This window comes from Portunus trituberculatus, chromosome 39 (assembly GCF_017591435.1).
Source record: "Portunus trituberculatus isolate SZX2019 chromosome 39, ASM1759143v1, whole genome shotgun sequence".
Taxonomy (NCBI): domain Eukaryota; kingdom Metazoa; phylum Arthropoda; class Malacostraca; order Decapoda; family Portunidae; genus Portunus; species Portunus trituberculatus.
This window is the reverse complement of record NC_059293.1, coordinates 5,022,885-5,047,650: the sequence shown is the minus strand read 5'-3', so window position 1 is coordinate 5,047,650 and position 24,766 is coordinate 5,022,885. Positions and strand designations below refer to the sequence as shown.

General features: G+C 37.3%; 1 protein-coding gene across 1 annotated transcript; it reads right to left on the bottom strand.

Annotated features, from left to right (window-relative positions):
• Positions 1–655: 655 nt before the first annotated feature.
• Positions 656–24,766, bottom strand: LOC123515631. The gene is made up of 3 exons (XM_045274431.1): positions 24,558–24,766; positions 16,010–16,257; positions 656–1,388 (listed from the first exon to the last, which is right to left on the bottom strand). Exons 1-3 carry the CDS (start codon positions 24,667–24,669, stop codon positions 981–983), a joined length of 768 nt encoding a protein of 255 aa, XP_045130366.1. The 5' UTR covers positions 24,670–24,766; the 3' UTR covers positions 656–980.

The following is a 24,766-nucleotide window of genomic DNA, read 5'->3' as shown; positions in this document are numbered from 1 at the left end:
CAAACCACACTGACAAAAATGTGTTTGTTGCCACAAGCATATGGATCTCACTGTAATCTTCCAATGTATCCCCATATTCAACTCTGCTGATCAGACTACTACCACAGATGTTCCACAACCACAATTTTAGCATCACCTGGACAATTTTTTTGTTCCCTTTAATGATTAGTAAGCTAATTTACAAAGACACAGATACTAATCATCTTAACTTTCTTACACAAATATTCACACAGGAAGTCAATGAAATTGTCAATGCATCATGATGGATGGCTTTCCACTCCTTACAAAGCCTTATGCTCATGTCCTAAACAAAATTAATTTCATTTCACTAATGTGAATTTCACCTGTTTGTGGAAAATACTTGAAGCTCTCAGTGTTTAGTGAAATGCGAGGAGTACAGCATCATTTCTTGTCTGTAAGCCCTTCTTTTTGTTATAATAGAGCACCTATTGTGGTGACTTTGTTAATGTAATGTAATGATACTTGTTGTGGTCACAACTGTCCACATGTTTCCAGCTGTCCTGTTCTTGCATTGCTGGCTGCTAGCTTGTAAAGTTATACCAGGGACATTCAGCCAGAGGTGACATCAGGGTATTGAATAACAAGTTTCAAATAACTACCATCTTAAAAATAGAGGAGAGAAAAAGTAGTGTTCTCACATTCACACCTGTTATCTTGCCTCTTTTCAGAATGACAACCTCTTCTTTACATTTTTTCATCAATTTGTTGCCATTCCAGATCACCTAAGCTTTACAGTCTTCCTCTACCATTGACTTTAAAAGCTTATCCCCTAACAGTGATTAATGTTCCATTACACCATCACCACAGTGGCAGGCTTGGTTATCATAATACTGTCTAAATTACCAAGTCTGGCTGCATTCTTCTTTCACATCATAAAATGCAGTTTCATACAACAAATATATATTTCTATAAAAATTTATTGACAAACCAACATTCACACATTACTGTAGTTGCTGTTCTTATGACTGTAAGGCAGCCAGTATCTGATCTTGCCTTTTCAAGATTTCACACTGTGTCACAGCAATATTATTTAACTCCTGGCCAATTTTCCTCAGTGCTCTAATTTTCAAACGTTCTCTTCTCTCTTTGCGTTTTTTATATTCCATCTCAAACTTGTCCTTTTCTTTCACTTGGTCCATGTATTTTTCCATCAGGTTTTGTCTCTTCACTCCAAGTTCAATGTCCTTACCAACACTAGGGGGAAGCACATGCACTTTCACTGATGATGTGTCATTTGTACAAGTTGCAGAAGAGGTAGTCGGTGGCTCCTGAGAACTTTGGCTGGGAGTGGACAGACATAAGTTCAGCGGCAGTGCTCCTGTGTTTGTGGTGAAGGAGGGATCTTCAGGAAGAAACTCATTCATCATCTGAAATACAAGTAGCTAACTGTGAACAAAATATTTTTTGTAATCACTGTAAGCTCTTGTTCCTTAATCAGTAAGCACAATCTCATTTATCTTAATGCACATGATGAATGGTCAACATTCAAGAAAAAAATGTATTGCTACAGGGATTCAAAAACCATCAAGTGAAAAAGGACAGATACACACACACACACACACTAGACTGGATTTGGTGTTAACAAGAGAAGTGTACCTATGTGGGGATATACAATACAAATGTCCTTTGGGAAAGAGTGATCATGTGGTTATGGAAATGCAGATAGCAACAACACAGCAAAGTAAAGACGAGACATACAGGAGTGGTAGATTAAATTATAGAAAGATGGACACAGAAAGTTTGAAAAATTATTTCAGAAAATTAGATTGGGAGATGTTACAAATCAGAGAAGTGCAAAAAAAAGATGAGATTTTTATGAAATATTATAAAGAAGGAGTTATGAAATTTGTACCAAAGTATAAACCGAGAGAGGAAGGAAGAAAGGATTGGTTTAATGCAACTTGTGTTAAGGCTAAGGAAAAGAGAGATGTGGCTTGGAAAAGATGGAAAAAGAGCAGGAATATACTAATTAAGGAGAATTATAGAGTGGCGAGAAATGAGTATGTGAGGGTAAGGAGGGAGGAAGTAAGAAAATTTGAAAAAAATATTGTAGACAAGAGTAAGGAACATCCAAAATTGTTTTACAGGTTCATAAATGATAAACTTAAAAAGAGAGAGCCCATTGAAAGGTTAAAAGGAGAGCAAGGGATAGTAGATGACCCTAAGAATATCGCAGAATTGCTAAATAATGGGTTTCAGCAAGTATTTACTAAAGAAACAATGTTTGTAAAGCCTCAGAATGTACAAGGAAATGTGCACATGGATGACATTAAGATACCTAAAAAAGGAGTTATATAAAATGTTGGAGGAACTTAAAGATGATAAAGCGATGGGACCAGATGAAGTTTCAGGAAAATTATTGAAGGAATGTAGAGAAGAATTGATTGATCCATTATATGATATTATAAGGTGCTCATTAGAAACCAGGGAAGTACCGGTAGAGTGGAAAAGAGCTGAAGTGGTGCCCATTTATAAGGGAGGCAGAGCCTCTTAACTATAGACCTGTGTCTCTAACAAGTGTGGTCGGTAAGATTTGTGAGAGGGTGATAAAGAAATATTGGATACGGTTCCTGGAGGATCATAAGTTATTATCGGATCATCAATTTGGCTTTAGGAAAGGGAGGTCATGTGTAACAAATCTACTGAGCTTTTATTCAAGAGTGGTTGACAAAATACAAGAGAGAGAGGGATGGATGGACTGTGTATATTTGGATTTAAAGAAAGCTTTTGACAAGGTACCTCACATGAGACTGCTATGGAAATTAGAGATTTATGGAGGATTGAAAGGAAAAGTGTTAAAGTGGATGGGAAAACTACTTGAGATGGAGGAGATGAGAATGGTAATAAGGGATGCAAAGTCGGACTGGTTGGTGGTGGAGAGTGGAGTCCCACAAGGTTCAGTGCTGGCACCAATACTTTTCCTTGTATATATTAATGACATGCCAGAGGGAGTAAACAGTTATATTAATTTGTTTGCGGATGATGTGAAGTTGTGTAGGTGTGTGAAGAGTGAGGAAGATTGTGAAATTTTACAGGCAGATCTAGATAAGATTTGGGAGTGGAGCAAGAGGTGGGAAATGGAATTTAATCTGACCAAAAGTCATGTGATGGAGATGGGGAAGAGTGGAAGATGGCCAAGAGGGTCATATAAGATGGGTGAAGGAGTAGTGTTGAAAAAGGTGGAAAAGGAAAAGGATTTGGGAGTGATAATACAAGACCATGGGCAGTTTGAGGCTCATATTGTTAAGATGTTTGGAGAAACGTATAATTTGATAAGAAATATTGGATTAGCCTTTCATTATATGGATAAACATATGATGAAGAAATTAATTAGTATGGTAATTAGACCAAGATTAGAATATGCTGGAGTGGTTTGGTCCCCTTATAAAAAGAAGCATATAAGGAAGTTGGAGAGATTGCAGAGAATGGCAACAAAAATGGTTCCAGAATTGGCAGAAATGACCTATGAGGAGAGATTAAAAGAAATGAATTTGCTTACCTTGGAACAAAGAAGAGAAAGAGGAGATTTAATACAGGTTTATAAACTGTTGAACAGACTGGATGAAGTGGATAATGAGCAAATGATGTTGAGAGAGGAAAACTTAAATAGAACTACTAGATCGCATAGTAAAAAGATAGCCAAGGGAATATGCTTGAAGGATGTGAAGAAATATAGTTTCCCACAAAGATGTGTGGAGGTGTGGAAAGGTTTGAGTGAGGAAGTGGTGTCAGCGAGGAGTGTACATAGTTTTAAAGGAAAGTTGGATGTGTGTAGATATGGAGACGGCCACAGAGTATGATAAGGCCCTGTAAAATTACAACTAGGTGAATACAACTAGGTGAATACACACACACACACACACACACACACACACACACACACACACACACACACACACACACACACACACACACTACATGGACAAAGAAATGATGAAGAAATTGATAAATACTATAATAAGACCCAAATTGAATATGCAGGAGTAGTGTGGATCATAAAAAGAAACACATAAGGAAATTGGAGGCTACAAAAATGGCTACAAGAATGGTAGAACTTGAAGGGATGACATATGAGGAGAGACTAAAGGCTATGGATCTACCAACCTTGGAACAAAGAAGGAGAGAGGAAACCTGATACAAGTCTATAAATTGATCAACGGAATGGACCAAGGATAATGAGAAACTGATCCTGAGAGAAGAATATGACATCCAAAGCACAAGATCATAGTAAAAAGCTGAGAAAGGAAGATATCTGAGAGATATTAAAAATATAGTTTTGAGAGATGTATTGAGACGTGGAAAGTTTAGATGAAGAAGTAGTGTCTGCAAGAGTGTGCACACTTTTAAAGTAAGATTGGATAAGTGTAGATATGGAGACAAGAGCATAAAGCCCAGGTCCTGTAAAACTACAACTAGGTAAATACAATGGTAAATATACACACACACACACACAAAGGAAGATAGAGATGAATCATACAAAGGAGACCGATTAAATTACAGAAAGGCTGATATTGAGAATCTCAAGAACTATTTTAAAACGTAAACTGGGAGGAGATGGAAAACTCATTAACGGTTCAAGAGAAATATAACTTATTTTTGGAAATATACAAAACTGGGGTCAGGAATATGTCCCAAAATATAGACCTAAAGAAGAAGGAAAGAAAGATTGGTTTAATGCAAGATGTGCTAGGGCAAAGGAGAAACGAGATGGAGCATGGAAAAGGTGGAGAAGAAACAGAAATCCAGAAAATAAGGAAAACTTCAAAACAGCAAGAAATGAATATGCTAAGGTGAGAAAGGAAGAAGAAAGAACTATGAAAAGGACATTGTCAAAAATGTAAGGAACAACCAAAATTGTTCTACAGATTCATAAATGGAAAAATAAGACAAAAAGAAACAATAGAAAGGTTAAAAGGAGAAAACGGAATGGTGGAAGACCCAAAAGTATGGCAGAACTGTTAAATAGTAAATTTCATGAGGTCTTTACTAAGGAATCCAAATTTGAAAGACCACAGGGTAATAGAGAGACTGTCTATATGAAAGAGATTAAAGTAACCAAGCTTGAAATAAAAAGTTGATGACGGAACTAGATGAGGAAAAGGCAATGGGACCGGATGAAGTCTCAGGCAGAATACTGAAAGAATGTAGGGAAGAACTAGCAAGTCCAATATACAACATCATAAAATGCTCAATAGAAAATGGAACAGTGCCAGTGGAGTGGAAAAGAGCTGAGGTGGTTCCCATATATAAGAGCGGAAGGAAGGAAGAACCTTTAAATTACAGACCGGTATCACTAACTAGTGTAATATGCAAGATGTGTGAAAAAGTAATAAAGAAGCAATGGATCGAGTTTCTTGAAGACAACAAAATATTATCAAATAGCCAATTTGGTTTTAGAAAAGGTCGGTCATGTGTAACAAATTTATTGAGTTTCTACTCTAGAATAGTTGATAAAGTACAAGAGAGAGAGGGATGGGTTGACTGTATTTATTTAGATCTAAAAAAGGCTTTTGATAAAGTGCCACATGAAAGATTACTATGGAAGTTAGAGGAGAAGGGTGGCTTAAAAGGAAGCACATTGAGATGGATGAAGAATTACTTAAGGGGGAGAGAAATAAGGACGATAGTTAAAGATATGAAGTCCAAGTGGAGAACAGTAGACAGCGGAGTGCCACAGGGGTCAGTATTGGCACCAATACTTTTTCTCGTATATATAAATGACATGCCAGAGGGAGTGAACAGCTACATAAATCTGTTTATGGACGATGCGAAACTGTGCAGAGTCATTAAACAAAAAGAGGATTGTGAAATACTACAGGAAGACTTAAACAAGATCTGGAAATGGAGCAAAAAATGGGAGATGGAATTCAATGTGGACAAAAGCCATGTCATGGAAATGGGAAAAAGTGAAAGACGACCAGTGGGAATCTATAAGATGGGAGATGGAGTAGAACTAGAAAAAGTAAAAAGGAAAAGGACTTGGGAGTGACAATGGAAGAAAATAATCAACCGGTAAGCCATATTGATAGAATTTTCAGAGAGACGATAATTTGCTAAGGAATATTGGAGTAGCATTTCACTATATGGACAAGGAAATGATGAAGAAATTGATAAGTACTAAAATAAGACCTAGATTGGAATATGCAGGAGTTGTGTGGACTCCCATAAAAGAAACACATAAGAAAATTAGAGACTACAAAAATGGCTACAAGAATGGTTCCAGAATTTAAAGGGATGACATATGAGGAGAGACTAAAGGCTATGGATCTACCAACCTTGGAGCAGAGAAGAGAGAGGGATCTGATACAAGTTTATAAATTGATTAACGGAATGGATGAAGTGGATAATGAGAAACTGATCCTGAGAGAAGAATATGACTTTAGAAGCACAAGATCGCATAGTAAGAAACTAAGGAAGGGACGATGTCTGAGAGATGTTAAAAAATTTAGTTTCCCGCAAAGATGTGTTGAGACTTGGAACAGTTTGAGTGAGGAAGTGGTGTTAGCAAAGAGTGTACATAGTTTTAAAGAAAAATTGGATTAGTATAGATATGGAGACGGGACCACACGAGCATAAAGCCCAGGCCCTGTAAAACTACAACTAGGTAAATACACACACACACACACACTAGTAAACAAAACCAACAACCACTGCAATTGCTTAGAAATGTGTAGTAGGGAAGCAGGGCTGTGTATTAGTGCACGGTTCTGTCTCCATACTATAAAGAAAGGATTCTAAAGAGGTAAATATACTTAAAAAGCACAGCAATGACTTTCACTTTGAGTGATAAAAAAGAAATGCGGGGATTGCCTTTCCAAGGGTTTAGTGAAGAGACAAATGGAGAATTGCAAGTAAAAATGCAAATCAGGAAAATGAACCTTAAGGAAAGTAGCCTCAGTGATTTAATAAGAAGAGTGATAAAACTAAAAAAGAGGCAACATGATTTAGAAAAAGAAAACAAAGTGCTGAAAACCCAGTGTGCTGTGCTAAAGGAAAAGATAAAAGAAGGTAGATAGTTAGTAAAGAAACAGGAAAATGAAGCGATAGAAAAGAAACGCGAACATCTTAAATGGAAAAAGGAAAAAGAGGAAGAAAAGGTTAGTTTTAAAGAAATCATGGAGACATAACAGAAACAAAAAGGTAAACCTAACCCAAGAAATAGTGAAGCTAATCAAACAGAAGGAATCAATAGTAAGAAATACAGTGGACAAGAAGAGTATAGTTATTTCTTGTTTTTACGTCCGGTTTCCCTATTACATTAGGGCTAGGATGGTGCCTCCTGACAAAGGAGTCAGGAGGACTTTGGTTTTGGCATTTGGGAACTGTTACCCCGAGTGGATGCCCTTCCTAACCTTGGACTGTGGCCAGGATTTGAACCCGTGCGCTTGAGAACCCTGAGGCCCACAAAGTACACGCGGTCCCACTGCACCAATGGCATAAGAAGAGTATAGTTATCTATGGGTTAAATAAAGAGAAGGAATCTTTAAAAACAAAGAGGGAGAAAGAACAAAAAAAGGTAGCAGCAGATGTGGTAAGAAGTGTTCGGGGAGAAGATGAGGACTGGGTGAGCAAAACTGAGGAAGTGCACAGACTAGGAAAATATACAGAGGGAGGAAGAAGACCACTGAAAGTCAAGTTCAGAGCACAAATTACAACATCAGAGGTGATACAACATGCATGGAGACTGGACAAGACAAAACAATACAAGAAAATTTGGATAAAATGGGACATAAATAAGGAGAGATACAAAATGAACGATCTTATAAGAGAGGAAAGGGAAAAAAAAAAGAAAACAGATCAGAAGAAGGAAAGTAGTTCTACTGGAAGGTCAAGGACAAGAGAATGAGGAAGTGATATCTGACAGAGAAAGAATAAGAGGAGTCAGTAATGTAAGTAGAAACAGTAAATGGTCAGTAGCATACACAAACATAAATGGTATAATATCAATGTTACATGAAGTTAATAATTACATTAAGATAAAGCAGCCAGACATCATGGCCATTACAGAAACTACACTAAAGGAGCCAGCAGAAAATATAAATATTGGAGATGGAAAGTATAAAGTGTGGTTAAGATCTAGGAATAGTGAGAAAGGATGAGGAGTGATGTTACTGACCAAGAATATAGCAGTGGAAAAATGTAGTAGAGATGGAAAAAGGTATGGTAGAAGTAATCAAAAATAAGATAAAAGGGAAAGGGAAAAAGGGATGTTGCAGTAGCATATGTACCACCAAAAACTAATGCATGGAATCAAGAGGAGTATAAAGGGATGTTGGGAGATAAAGTTCATTGTTTCAATAAAATGTTGCAAGAAAGTAGGGTGACTTATGGGTGACTTAAACTGTAAAGAAGTATGCTGGGAAAACTAGACCACACAAGGAGAAGAGTTGTGGGGATATACACTACTGAACTCAATAATGATTAATCCTATGACACAATGGATTAGGGAAACTATAAGAGTTGGAGGAAATGAGGAGGCATCGAGGCTCAACCTACTGTTTATGAAAGAGATTTAAGTCATTGAAGTAATAAAGTATCAGTGCCCTCTAGGGAAAAGTGACCATCTGTTAATTGAATTCAACCTAGATAGTGGCTCGGCAGTAAATAAGAACAAACTTCACAAAAATGGAAGATATAATTATGGGAAGGAAGAGTTTGTAAAGTTAAGGAAAATTTTGCCGTAGCTGAGTGGAATCAACTATATACAACAAAAAAAGTACAAGGGAAATGGAATATATATTTATGAATATTTATAATAAAGGGATTAAAAGATATGTTCCTAAAATCAGAGTCAGTGAAGGGGAGAGAAAGGAAGACTGGTATAGCATTAGATGTAAATTAGCAAAAGTGAAAAAGGAAGCAGCATGGAATAGATGGAGAAAAAAAGGACTTAATAATTGGGAAGAATTTAAGGTAGTAAGAAATCATTATGTCCAAACACTAAGACAGGAACAAAGGAACTACAAGAAAGATATAGTTGACAAATGCAGAAATGAGCCTAAACTCTTTTTTAAGTATGGTAATGGGAAAATGAAAAAAAAATAATAATATAGATTAAAAGTTGATAATGTCACATACGAGGATGCAAGATCACAGGCAGAAATAATGAACAGGTGCTTTCAATAATTATGGTATTCACCAAAGAAAACAAGTTTGAAGGGACACAAACAGGTCACAAAAACAAAGAAATGAGGAAGATCCATGTAAAAGTCAGGGAAATCAGGAAGATTATGAAAACCTTGGATGTGAATAAGACTCTAGGACCGGATGGGGTGTCAAATTGGATACTGAGAGATTGTCATGACCAGCTGGCAGAGGTATTACATAACATCAAAGTATGTTCTTTTTAAAGAAGAAGTTCCTCTAGACTAGAAAAGGGCAAACATTGTACCAATTTTTAAGGGAGGTAATAAAGAGGAACCATTGAACTACAGACCAGTGTCCATAACAAGCATAGTTGCAAAAATACCTGAAAAAATAGTCAAAGATGCAACAGCTAGGAGAATCACATACCATAACTGGAAGATAATTTAGCTTCAGAAGTGGAAGATCTTGTGTCACAAACTTATTGAGTTTTTACAGCAAAGCAACATATATAATTTAGGAGAGGGATGGATGGGCAGACATTGTCTACCTGGATCTAAAAAAAGCTTTTGATAAAGTACCACATCAAAGATTGCAATAAAAAATTAAAAACATAGGTGGTTTACAGGGAAAAGTAGTGGATTGGATAACAGACTTCTCAAAGGACAGTGAAATGAGAACAGTGATAAAAGGTGAAGAATCAAAACGGTGCAGAGTTATAAGTGGAGTTCCACAGGGAACAGTTCAGGCTCCTGTAATGTTCATAGTGTATATCAATGATATGGTTGATGAGGTGGACAGTTATATAAGCTTATTTGCAGATAATGCAAAGTTACTGAAATGAGTGGAAAATGACATGGATTGTGAAATGCTTCAGAAAGACTTGAATAAGATACATGAGTGGAGCAAGAAGTGGGAAATGGAATTTAATGCAAAAAAGTGCAAAGTGATGGAACTAGGGAAAAGCAAAAGAAGACAAGAGATCTTACACTATGGGAGGAGTAGAAATTCAGAAAACAAAAGAGGAGAAAGACCTGGGTATTACAGTACAATAAATGACAATTTATCATCAGAAAAACATGTCAACAACATAGTTGGGGAAACATACAAGTTACTAAGAAAAATGAAATGGGCATTAACCTACACAGATGAAGACATGATGAAAAACTAACAGAATACTTGATTTGACCTAAAGTAGAATATGCTGCACTTGTATGGTCACCACATAATAAGAAAGATATCAGAAAGATAGAAAGGACTCAAAGACCTGCAACCAAAATGGTTCCAAGTTTGAGAGACCTAACGTGTGAGGACAGATTAAAGATATTAAAATTTCCAACACTGCAACAGAGGAGAGAAAGAGGAGACCTAATTGATACTCGTATATACAGGGCATGGAAGGGGATGGACACAGTTGACAAAGAAGACCTATTGGTGTGGGACTCAAGAAATATAAAAGGACATGGCATGAAATTGAAAAAGACCATGTGTAGAAAAGACATTAAGATATATAGTTTCCCAAACAGAAGCCTAGAAATATGGAACAATTTGGATGAAACAGTAGTTCAAGCAAAAAATATTCATGACTTAATGGCTAAACTGGATGACTATAAGTATGGAGATGGGACAGCACGACTATAGCTCTTTCCCTGTAAAACACAACGAGGTAAATACATGAGATGGACACCCACACTCCAATCTATTCTGATATTATTCCAAGCCACCAAGAATATCTTTTGCCTAGAGTGTTAACTGAAGATAAGAGCTATGTTTTAGTGCTGTGCCCTCTAGCTGGCAGGGCTAAAATGTCAATAACATTGAAAAAGGGGCAAGAAACAAAGTGAGATAAAAAAAATTAACAAAGGCGAGGAGTGTTTATTTACTCCCTTCGGTAGATTTGAATTTCCTAAACATGATTTCTCATGCTTCAGACTGGAGACTGGTTTGATGACTGAAACCAGAGAAAGTCTATTGAGGAGGAGGGTCATACACCTGGAGGACCTAGTGAAAGAAATTATGATTTGGTTAAAAATTGTGGAAAAGGGCAATGAGATCATGAAGGCAAACACTGAAGTGTTGATGAAAAACTATGATGACCTGAAGAACAAAGTTTGTGCTAGTGAAAAGAAAATGGAAGATAATGAAGGTCAAGTGAAGAAAATAAGTGAAAAGCAAAATCCTTGGAAGATGGACCAGGATCAACAGAAAGTTAGTTTTAAAAAGATCATAGAAGAATCAGCCAAGGAAAGGGAACAGGAGGTTGCCTAGACGGTAGTAAAGGTAATTAAGGAAAAGAAAAATTTGGTTAGGGATACTGTGGAAAAGAAAAAGTGCATTGTTATCTTTGAATTAAAGGAAAAACTAATGCCAATGAGACACAAAAGAAAAGAATATGAAAAAAATCAGGCTGAGAAAGTAGTGATGTAGGTGAAGGATGATGAAGAAGGCAAGAGATTAAGTGAAGAAATTGAAGAAGTTTATTGACTGGGGAAATACGAGGAGGGAAAAACATGTCTGTTAAAGATTAGAATAAGATTGCAGACAGGCACTAAGAAAATCTTGGCAGGCTTATGAAAGCTAGGAACGAAAGAAGCGTATAAAATTTATGTTTGAGACGCAATCTAAATGAAGAGGAAAGAGCTAAAATCAGGCAGCTATGGGAAACAGCCAAAGAAAAAACTTTACCGGAACAGCAGAGGAGAGGGCAAGCTACTACTTTTTTTATGCAGGAGGGAAGCCAGCAAAAAAAAAAAAAAAAAAAAAAAAAAAAAAATTCCCAGCTCCATTGCAGATCAAGGGGTCAGGATGGAGGAAAAAAAAAAATAGGAAAAATGTCTTGAAACTTCCCTCTTAAAAGAAGTCAAGTCATAGGAAGATGAAAATACAGAAGTAGGTAGGGAGTTCCAGAGTTTACCAGGGAAAAGCATGAATGATTGAGAGTATTGGTTAACTCTTGTGTTTGAGAGTTGGACAAAATAGGGATGAGTGGAAGAAGAAAGCCTTGTGCAGCGAGGCCACAGGAGGACGGGAGGCATGCAGTTAGCAAGATCAGTAGAACAGTTAGCATGAAAATAGTGATAAAAGATAGAAAGAGATGCAACATTTCAGCAGTTAGAAAGAGGCTGAAGATAGTCAGAGGAGGGGAGTTGATGAGATGAAAAGCTTTTGATTCCATCCTATCTTATTAAAACTGTATGAGTGGACCCCCCCAAATGTGCAAAGAGTACTCCATACAAGGATGGAGAAGGCCCTTGTATGGAGTTAGCAGTTGGAGGGATGGGAAAAACTGGCAGAGACACCTCAGAAGGTCAAAGACATGAGACTTAGGAAGTGGTACACCAGGAGGGAGAACAAGAAGGAAATAAGTATCACTGTATATGAAGACTATTAAAAGTCACTTACACAAAGGTAAATGGTATTTTAAAGGCAAAAGTAGAATTAAATGATTATTTGAGAGAAAACAAGCCTGACATTGTGGGATTAATTGAGACAAAATTGTATGGAGGACTTAAAGCATTAGATATCGGGAAAATAGATACAATATATGGAAGAAGAATAGAGAAACAAAAAAAGGATGAGGAGTTATGTTACTTGTAAAGAAAGAGCTGCAGGTGGATGAAATAACTTATGGAGAAGGGAGTGCTGAAGTGCTGAAAGCATGAGAATTCAAGGAGAAAGGAAAAGGAACTCTGTCATTGTTTAAGTCCAACTCAAAACAAACTCATGGGGCAATGAAGAATATGGGAACATATAATGATACCAGAAAATGTTTACAGAGAGTAATTGAAAAGAGTAAAAACATAACAGTGATGGGTGACTTTAATTGCAAGGAAATAGTTTGGGAAGACTTGACAACTGAGGGAGAAGAAATATCTTGGGGACACATACTACTGACTCTAGCAGTAGACAATATCCTAACTCAGTGGGTGAAAGACATCACAAGGTATAGAGCAAATGAAGAACCATCACAATTGGATCTAGTAATTGCTAAAGAAACAGAGACACTAAAAAAAAACTTGAAATACAAGAGTCCACTCGGTAAAAGTGACCACGTATTGCTTGAATTAAGGCTGAAAGAAGGACTGGAAGAAATTAGGAACGAAGACTATAAAAATAGAAGGTACAATTACAGTAAAACTAACCTGGCAGAAGTAAGGAAATACTTTGAACAAGCAGACTGGACTGAACTTTATATATCGGAGATATATAAAGTTCCATTTATCTAAGTGGAATATTTCAATGGAAAAGTATAATGAAGGAATAATGAAAAATGAAGGAATAATGAAACATGTGCCAATAAAGAAAATAGACAAGCTTAGACACAAGGAGTAGTTTATCAGATGTGTCAGCAAGGATAGAAAGAGAATAAGCCTGGAATAGAGGAAGAAATAGAAGACTAAATCATTGGTTAGACTACGCCCGGAAAAGAAATGAGTACGCCAAGATTCAGAGGATGGAACAGAAAAACCATGAGAAAGATATACAGTGGAAACTCAATACTCAAATTCAATTAGTTCCAAATGGCTGTTCGAGTGACAAAAAGTTTGACTATTGATATCTATAGATCAGATAATTCGTTCTAATCTTAGTAAAACCTGAAGTTTATGAAAATTTCAATGTATTTTTTTTCTATAATTTTGATTTGTACATACTGTTAGTGAAGGCTGGTGATGGATAACATAGAAGAAAAGGGGAGAAGGGTGGGAAGGGGAGGGAGGTCATCGGAGGACGAGTCACCATTCATGGAAACATCTGGTGTGATTCCTGTTAACCAACTAGTGGAAGGCTGTGGGGTCGCTAACACTTACACTTTCACTAGATTCATTATTTTCACCATCAATAAGCCTCTTTGGTGCCATTTTTTGAGTTTCTAAATGAAAAACTACTGACAGAATGCAGAAGAATGTTGATTTTATCAAGACTGCAGCAGGACTAGAAATGCGCACCAGTATCCGGTATTAGGGAGGCGGTGGCTTAATGAATAACATCCACATACAGGTTCAAATCCCACCACTTACCGCTTTGAAGCTATGCCATTTATCGAGTAGTTTAAAGTTACCTACATGTCACCATGATACCCAGGTTCTAGGTGGTTACACCAAAGATGCACTTGGGTGGTGATATGGGTGCTAATACAAAATATATAAAAGCTAATATAATGTACATAACTTTAAAGAAAATTGGATAAATGGAGACATGGAAACAGGACAATATGAGCCCCACTCAAACTCTGTTAAATACAACTAGGTAAATACAAACATACTAACATACTATGCATGCTTCCCCACCATAACGACATTTCACCACCACCAACCACACAATGGAAGCATGGGTGCACACACAAATATTTACCAAAAGCAAGTGGTGTTATCGTGTCGATCTCCACACAGTACGTATATGTATTTACCTAGTTGTATTGTACAGGGTTCAAGAGGGACTCATTGTGTCCTGTCTCCAGTCTCCATTTATACAATTTTTCTTTAAACTTGTGCACATTATGTGCTTTAACAACTTCATCTCTCAATGCATTCCACTTTTCCACTGTTCTATGTGGAAAACTGTATTTTCCAATATCCTTCACACACTGCCTCATCCTAATCTTCTTTACATGTCCTCTTGTTTATTTTGGTTTAGCTGGTCAGAAAAACCTAAATTTACTACATTTGCAGTTCCTCCAAAATGTCTAAGGAGACAAGCAATCATACTTGACAAAACAAGGACCCACTGGACCAATGCCTGCACCATTTAGTCCAGAAATATGAGGGTTGAGTATGTATCAGTAAAATGTCACGGCCTCATCAGAACTATCAAAGTAAAGCCAGTTATGTATAAAACCTGCCAATCAGTCCTACCCCAGAGAATATGAAACTGTGGTTTAGACTCAGTCAATTCCAGTAGTATTTTAGGAGAATTGTCACTGTCATACAAATTCATAAATCTCATAGAGCATTAGCACTAAAAGAAATACTAATAACTGTAAAAGCAAGTTTGACTATGGAAATGTATTGTATGCTCTCAACTCAAAACCTCCAACTTCTTATCCTAAAAAAAAAAAAAAAAAAAAAAAAAAAAAAAAAAAATCAGGGATTGATTGTGCTGTCACCTCATAGCAGGTGGCAACAATTAAAATCTCCAAGCAAAAGAAAATGTTAAAGTCTCTCAAGAGGTGGTTAAGACTGCCACTCTGAATAGAAACACTGTGTGGAAGATACTGTATAAATATTATATAAAACTAGTTTGAACAGATTGCAACAGCCTGCAGGGAAATTTGCAGATTGAGACTAGTACATGATATACTGTTGCAAGGCAGAATTGAAGTGCCACCATGGTGGCCTTGCCCTAAATTAAAGCCCAAATAAAATGCACAATATCTGGAAGAAGTAGGAAGAGCCATGTCTCCCACCATTTTCTCTTGGAGACATATACACAATGGAGGGAAATGTGACAGAGAGACATGTACATCATGACAATTCCATTAAAGAAATCTGAATGGTACTACTTTGAGGTGTTCGGAGGGACCCCAGAGAGGAACTTTCCCTTGCCAACTTGACTAAATACTACTCTTCTCATGAGGTGAGGCTCATCTAGGCCTGTGTCACTTGCAGAGGGAGAAACCTGAGACTCTAAGTACCTATTGCAGTGATAGGAACCTGCACACAGATCTCTGAAACTCCTGGAAAGGCATGATAAGGAATTCCTTGAGACAGAAATAATAAAAAACTAAACATCCATCTGTCCATATACCAGGCCAGCAGTCCCACACAAGGAGGCCCAGACAAAGTCCCACACACTTACATACTCACATCACATCATTCACACTTAGATTCGTAAGAACAGAAAAAAAAAAAGATTAAAAAATATACATAAAATTAAAGTAAAACCAAAATGTCACCCCAATTCTTACATCTAAATACTCCCATGGCATCTTTCCGGGATTGGTATCCCTTTTTAATCTCTTGTATGTTCCCAACAGATTGTTCCACTTGCGGCGGATCCTCTCCACTGAATAGTTGTAGCCGTGCTTGGTGAACTCATCGTGCAGGTCTCGGTAGATTTGGTGGCGGGACCGGTGGTTGGTGGACAGCTCTCGGTAGCGCCTTCGGATCCCATTAATCAGCAACACTGTTGCCTCATGGCTGAATTCAATGTCCTCTGTCATCATGAAGACAAAGGAGGGTAATTAGAGTGGCTATTAGTCCTTTCACCATGACGTAGAACAGTTGATGGCTTGAGACAAAGCATGATATTTTAAAAATCATCTGCTATATGAAAGGAGTTTAAAAGTAATAGATTTTGCAATTTATACCAGTTTTATGATTGGAGGTTGCTATAAAATAAGTGAACATGTCTCACAGTGATAAGTAATTAAGGAAAAGTGTACCAAATAGCAATAAAAGGCTTAAAATATGTTTCATTTTTTAAGTTTATAGTAATTGATGAGATGAAATATATAAATGCTGCTTAAAATGTACTAAAGATTATTAAGAGGATTGTTGATATTGTCAGATATACCACAAAATAATGTGATGAATGTCACTTTGTGGGAATATTTCTTTTAAGTCTTGCTTCTAAAGCCCTATATGGATATATATGTATGTATGTATATATGTATGAATATAAAAGCTAAGTGTGTTTAGCTTTTCGTGTAAGGTACATTTATTTAAAGTATTTTGTGTAAAACTTTTTACATTTCAATCCACAAGGACATAAGTGAGTTTTAACATGCAAGCTGTATTCAATAAACTATACAATGTACACAACTATATTTAGAAAATGGGTGCAAATCTTTATGAATGTCTTCATTACTTTTGTTGCATATGATACACTGTCCAGCTACTTGTCAAAGATATACATACAACTAATAGTGCATATCACTGAAAGCCTGGTGCATCACTATGGTGTGGCTTCTGCAGAGCTTCCTGGGTTGTCAATCCAAGGTACTAGGAAGTCCAGCAGGTGAGAATACTGACCAGGTGAGGAACAAAAATAAAAATAAATTGCTTGTTTTTATGGGCTTGACTTTCTAATAACTATAAACACCTTTGATAATATATATACATATATATATATATATATATATATATATATATATATATATATATATATATATATATATATATATATACAGTACGTATATAATCTACTCTTATTAAGTAGTATATTCATCTCGCAGGTGTCCATTCCACTAGACCTTACCCTACGGTATCCCCACTGTCAGTTGCGTCTGTCAATCAGCTGGGGTGTACAAATATAGCCACCCACAGAAGACTGGCTTCTCTAATAATCACAAAAGAGCTCATTGACGATCCTGTATTCATTATTCATGGAATAAATTAAGTTTTTAAGAGAGAGAGAGAGAGAGAGAGAGAGAGAGAGAGAGAGAGAGAGAGAGAGAGAGAGAGAGAGAGAGAGAGAGAGAGAGAGAGAGAGAGAGAGAGAGAGAGAGAGAGAGAGAGAGAGAGAGAATAAGGGTCACACCGCTGTTGCCGCAGGTTTATTTACATTGTTCCCCCCTTCAGTGATAAGTGTCTGTGGAGAAAGTAGGCAGAGATAGGAGAAATTTGTTTAGGCTTTTCAATTACGTACACATGCATACTTTATCAATGCATAAAAATATACAAAATAAAAGCAACAGTTTATTTTGTGTTCTTACCCTGGAGAGACGTTATCAGCAAATGGTGGTGACGTAACCCGGGACTTTACTGTATATATATATATATATATATATATATATATATATATATATATATATATATATATATATATATATATATATATATATATATATATAGTAATACTCCGTTTAACGAATGTTCGTTTAACGAATTTCCAGTTTAACGTACTATATAAAGTTAGACCAAAAGTCTGCATAACCTACAACCACATCCGTTTTAGCGAATTTTCTGGGTTTGAATTTGCCGGATGAGGGACCGAACACGGCAGCTTCACTGTGATTGTCTGGCTCCCCTCCTGTCTCTAGCGCTCCTGGAGCTGGATCCAAGATTCTTTAACAACGTCAGAGCAACCTCTTGCAGCGAAATGGCATCCATGAACGCTTGGAGGAACGGTGACAAGGTTGCTATCAGGTTGCTCTCAAGTTGCAGAGAACACCACCTCTGGAGGTGGTGTTACTGTCTTATATATGCATATATGTTCACAAAACAACATTTCTATTAGCTTTTTACAAACCTTGCCCCCAAGAAAGGATTGTTTTGTAATGCATAATGTGAAATCTTACATAGAATACCAAAAAATAAAACAGAGATGAGATGAACCACAGACGAAGCGGGAGACTTGCGGCCATTCGGCCACTTCTTCTTATGACCCTTTTAGCCTGCGTGTTGTCTTTCCCCATGATATTTGTTTTCACTCCTCTATTGCCTGCTATAATGGATATCATATCTTAGTATTCATATATGCTCATACCACGAGGATAACCTGGACTCCGTGGCACTGAGTGATAGTGAATTACTAATGAAATACCATTAATTTCATTAATAATTCACTATCACTCACTGCCACGAAGTCGAGGTTATCCTCATAGTATGAGCATATATGAATACTAAGATATGATATCCATTATAGCAGGCAATAGAGAAGTGGAAACAAATATCATGGGGAAAGACAACACGCAGGCTAAAAGGGTCACAAGAAGAAGCGGCCGAGTCGCCGCGAGTCTCCGTCTGTGGCTCATCTCATCTTTGCTTTTGGTATTCCATGTAAGATTTCACTTTATGCATTACAAAACAATCCTTTCTTGGGGCAAAGTTTCTAAAAAGCTAATAGAAATGTTGTTTTGTGAACATAAATGCGAGAATGTGAGAGAATTTGTACGTAGCTCCTCTAACTTCCAATGACTCATATGACATCATAAAAGTAGTGGTACAACGGTGGCCCAATGTGCTGCCAAACGTATATATAATTTTTTTTTTGTTAACCCATGTGGTATGTTGGGGACCATCCCAGAACGCATCCCCCCCTATTTCCATTATTTCCTGTGGGAAAATTACGTCCGCTTAACGAATTTTCGCTCTACGAACAGCTTTTTTTTATTTATTTTACCATGTGGGCTTTTCACGGGAATTTATGGGCTAAAGGGGATACTTTTTAGGGTACCTCCTATCTTAAAGCCCACCTGCTAGGAAACCGTTGCCCCGAGTAAGGAAGCCCAACCTACACTCAGACCGTGGACAGGATTCGAACCCGTGCGCTTGAAGACCTCTAGGATCCCAAAGCACGCATGGTTCCACCCCTATCCTGTTCGTTAAGCGGAGTATTACTGTATATATATATGTATGTATGTATGTATGTATGTATGTATATATATATATATATATATATATATATATATATATATATATATATATATATATATATATATATATATATATATATATATATATATATATATATATATATATATATATATATATATATATATATATATATATATATATATATATATATATATATATATATATATATATATATATATATATATATATATATATATATATATATATATATATATATATATATATATATATATATATATATATATATATATATATATATATATATATATACAGGCAACCCCGCTTAACAAAGGGGTTACGTTACTAAAAAAACGTTCGTTAAGCGAATTTTCATTAAGCGAACCAATTATAACAAGTTTGACCCCTAACCTAAACTTCCATTGAAGGTAAAGAAAGCAAGAGTGAATTAGTACAATAAAAAGTTTAATAGAAGTAAAAATTATGAAGTTAAACATTTAAGCAGTTTAATTTAAGACTAAGTCATTATAATGTACACTAATGTATGTATGTACGTAACTTTATAATGTTGATGATCTTAAATTTATGAAGGGAGGGAGAGTGAAGCAGGAAAGACACTAGCTGGCAACCTGTGGAATGTAAACAATGGGCGCATCATGGTACCGCATACAAATCTTATGTACATTTCCACAAGGCTTTTCATTTTATCCATTGCAGAGTCACAAGTTCAGGTGGTTCTTTTAGCTTGCAAGGAAGATACGGTCTCACCAGCCTTCTTAATAGAATCTGCTGACTTGAAAATAGTAAAGACAGTAGATGGAGTCAAGCCATGGTGGCGAGCAATGCTATTAGTTTTCTTGCCTCACTTGTGTCTGTAAATAATATCCAGGTTCACTTCAAGAGTAAGAGACTTCCTGGTCTTCTTAGCAACATTAGGCGACATTGCACAGTAGGTTGCAAGGCGTTTTGGTGGCATGTTGAGTGAGGGAAGACAATCTGCTGCTGGACGCTGTTATTGTTTTGAACTAATAAGAGTGGGGAAGGGTCATACAAATCTTATGTACATTTCCACAAGGCTTTTCATTTTATCCATTGCAGAGTCAAAAGTTCAGGTGGTTCTTTTAGCTTGCAAGGAAGATACGGTCTCACCAGCCTTCTTAATAGAATCTGCTGACTTGAAAATAGTAAAGACAGTAGATGGAGTCAAGCCATGGTGGCGAGCAATGCTATTAGTTTTCTTGCCTCACTTGTGTCTGTAAATAATATCCAGGTTCACTTCAAGAGTAAGAGACTTCCTGGTCTTCTTAGCAACGTTAGGCGACATTGCACAGTAGGTTGCAAGGCGTTTTGGTGGCATGTTGAGTGAGGGAAGACAATCTGCTGCTGGATGCTGTTATTGTTTTGAACTAATAAGAGTGGGGAAGGGTAGGGGGAGTGAGTGTTGCACGTTTTGTCCATGAGAGGTGCTGGTGTATTCAAAAGTCTGTCGGCTTGTGTGATACAGTGGGGCTTTCAAACTTGGAAAGAATTACCTGGATAAAATTTTGTTAAAGTGAGTTTGGTGTTCATTAAACGAGCAGATGGTAGTAAAAGGAAACATTCGTTGTAGCGAAATTTCGCTATGTGAATCTTTGTTAAGCGGGGCTTGCCTGTATATTGTATATGCCAAAAATGTTTGAGGTAGGACTAGAGAGAACAGACAGTGGTTCAAAGCTATAAATCTATTTGTTTTCTACTCCTTTATAGATTCTACAAATCTGACGAAGGTGCCATGATGGAGAAAGAGCTATGAGGAGTATGGAAACAATGCCTGATAGCAATGGTTTATGTAGCTTTATGTGGGCTATGTGGAGGCAGATTTTGCAGGTCCCGGATAAAACTGGTCCAGTGGTGATGACAGGCAGAGATTGGGTAGTGATTGGAAAAAAGTTTGGGTTTGAATTCTAAGATGCAGCTTAGGAATGCTTCTCACAGGCATACATAAGGCTTTGGAAACAGTCCTATGGAACAAATATCTTGAAATATCATAAATCTTAAGTATCATGACAGGACTGCACTGGTCTCAGACAAAGATTTGAATGCCCGAGATTTCTATGTTAAACCGACAACTTTTGAAACATTTGTGAAAGTTATTCGGATGCTTTCATATTTCTAGTGATATTTTGACAGGGATTTGGCATTGTTAATGGAAAGAATGACATAAAAAGAAACTGTCTTCATAATATTTGACAATAATCCAGTGTTTCGAAAGTCTAAATCTTAAAGCCAAACTACTTCCACCCTTCCCTACAAACAACTCTTATAACTCCCACCAAAATTGGTGAAATCCTTACATAGTTACAGCTCATCTTAAATCATCAGCCTCAAGGTATGTAGCAATAGCCACCCAGCAAAATTTATTTTGTAACTCTACTATGTTTTCTACAAACTATTTTCTTTACCAGAGATATTTTCAATACTGTTGTGCATTTTTGTACAGATCTAATCATTCAAATATTATAGGGTCTTGTGGATAGATTTTCCATAACAATGAAGAGCTGAGAAAGTAAAATCTGTAGGTATCAAGGGTCCTAACATTCACATAGAACTCAACACTTCCCATCTCTTTCTCTAATACTATTGGTGTGGAAGGACTATCAAGGATGATAAAACAAAAATCATCAGGCCTTAGTAATCACCTCGGTCACATCGCGGCCATGTCAGATGTATTGCTTGGAGTGCTACCAAGGGTTTACTTCAGAGCTATTTCCTCTCATGGCAACCCTTCAGAGTTTCTCAGATTTTCAATGGTTTTCCAGAGGCATAAATTTCTGGTTTACTGCAGTCAGTTTATATGCATTGCATTCTTCATGGTCAGGGGTAATGGTTATAAAGCTGGTTGCCAAGAAAATCTTTGGGAGCAACTTTGAAAGTGACAAGGTCTCTTAATTTAACAACAGCAGAGGGTAAAGAATTCTATGATCCAACAACATGAACAGTGAAAAACAGCAATGACATTCTAAGGAACAACAGATATGGACAAGTTTCATATAGTGGCCTCTTGTACTCAGAGCTGTAGCATAATGAAATAATATAGTTGGGTCAAAAGGAGCAACACCACTCAATCAGATCAGCTATTAATAACCTTCCGTGGACAGAAATGAGATCAGGTGCAGAAGGCGTATCTGCATAAGATAGGACCTCCAGACCATCAATATTTCTAGTCCCCCCTTCGCTGAAATTATTCAAGTAACTTTATAGATAGAATGTATTCTTATCCTAAATTGTTTCATTCTTACATCTGCAATAAGGAGGTTGGTCACCTATTAATTGGACCACTCCAGCTAGAATACATTCTATCTATAAGAGAGATTTCGTGTCAATTTGGGACTTGTTACGGCCACTCCACCATCTGCACACCATAATTACCCCCACACCCCAACCACTACCACACCGAGCTCTGTTCACTCTCTCGGTGCTTCACTCTTCCTCACCCACCAGTTCTCTCTCTGAGCGCAGGACTTTGTTCGCCAGTCCTTCAAAACCCCAAGACTATCTCACTGGCCAGGAAGCCAGCGAATCTGAAGCAATAAAAGGAAGAGCAGTGGACCTGAGTGTCAGGGGCGTCTGCCTCTCTCTTAGTGACCCGACCTCCCTTGGGATATCCACTACACGGGATCACCATCACCACGGCTACAGTGCAGTATAAATATTACCCTCCCCCAATTGTCTTCGTGTATCTCAGGACTGTATCTAGTTTGGATTTTTGTGTATTTGTGTTTGTCCTATCTTATATGTATTTTGGTGACGGGTTGTTCATTCCTAAGCATAATTAAAGTACCTACATGTAAGTTACTTCCCCATTTGTTTTTCCCCTAAGTTTTTTTCTTTATGCTCTATGTTCCTCCCTGGGCACACATTTTAAACCAAGGGTTCTCAACCTGGGGTTTGCAAATCCCCAGGGGTTCACAAGAGACTTTCCAGGGGTACTTAAGTGGCTTTGCAGTACCATTACACATTGAGTTAATGTCAGTCAATCAATTAAAACTCTGTTCGATGTCAGATTACTGGGGTTCGGGTAGATGGTCTTATAACTGATGGGATTCTTAACAAGAAAAAGCTCGAGAACCCTGGTTTAAACACACACAGGATGTAAAAGACTTATGTGAGAAATTCCTATATTCTCTATTTATTCTCTGAAAATCATCAAGGGAATGGATGGCCAGGGGAGAATGACGTCCAAATGTGGGTCTAGCTTGCTTATATTATAATCTCCAAGCAGTTCCTCTATCACTTCTTAGAATAGCTGAAGGATTAGTTTTCCATGGTGACTTTGTTGGATAAAAAGATTTTTGGGTCAATCAGCAGTAGCATTAATTACAGTCATAGTAAATTTTCTCATACATTTGCTCAACTGACATGTACGCAAGTAACATATCCCAACATCCATCAATCTATCATTAATTGCTCTATGCCACTCAAATCTAGGTCTATTATAGGGTCTTTCCACTAAAATCTGGAAAATATTACTGAAACAAACAGATGAATGACCACAAATTTGAAAAGGAGGTAACACTTCTACATTATCAATCCTGTCTTCTTTACCAATCAAAACAATGTCAAGAATGTTACCAGAGCTTAAAAATGTAGTTTGATCAGTCCATTGAGTCAGACCTAATAAAGAAAAATAGTCAAGGAATCCAGTAGTTTTTCACCAAGACCCAAAGCTTGTGGTACATTTAGAGGTAGAGATAGTGAGAAATGGTGGTAGTGTATGAAACCGTAGATATCCTGATAAATGGATGATTGTTGCAGGCACAAACAACATACGAGGTGAGTGGGTTGAGAGTTGCTACTCTGCTTAGCATGGCTGTGTGACTGCATGCCATGCCTCGTCTTTACCTAACACTCGTATCACAAACCCGCAGCCTGCAAAAGACAACTCCTGCACAAGATTTATGTACACCAATGTTCACTTATCTTGCCATTATAGGAACTGCATTAAAAATCCTACTTCACTTACTCTCTTTACAGATCAATAACTCGACAAAAACAAATAACAAAAAAACATGAAAGCCAACAGCCACCACCACAACACCTCACACAGATGGAAACACAGCAACAAGAAGGTGTCAGTGGCGTCTCTCCACTCACACCCAAGAAATGACAACCACCACCACCATCACCACTTCTCCGCACCTCTCTTGCCCTCCTCGTCCACGGGGTAAGCGAGGGTCCTGGTGCCGTCAGCTGTCACCTCGATGGTCTGGAAGGCGGCGATGTCTCCAGTTCGAAACCCCGCCATGACCATTGACCAGTCTCCCCTGCAACCACAAATCCGGGTGGAGGCACCGCGTTCACGGCGAGTCTGTATGTGTGGGGCACTATCGGCCGTAGGGGTGGTGCAC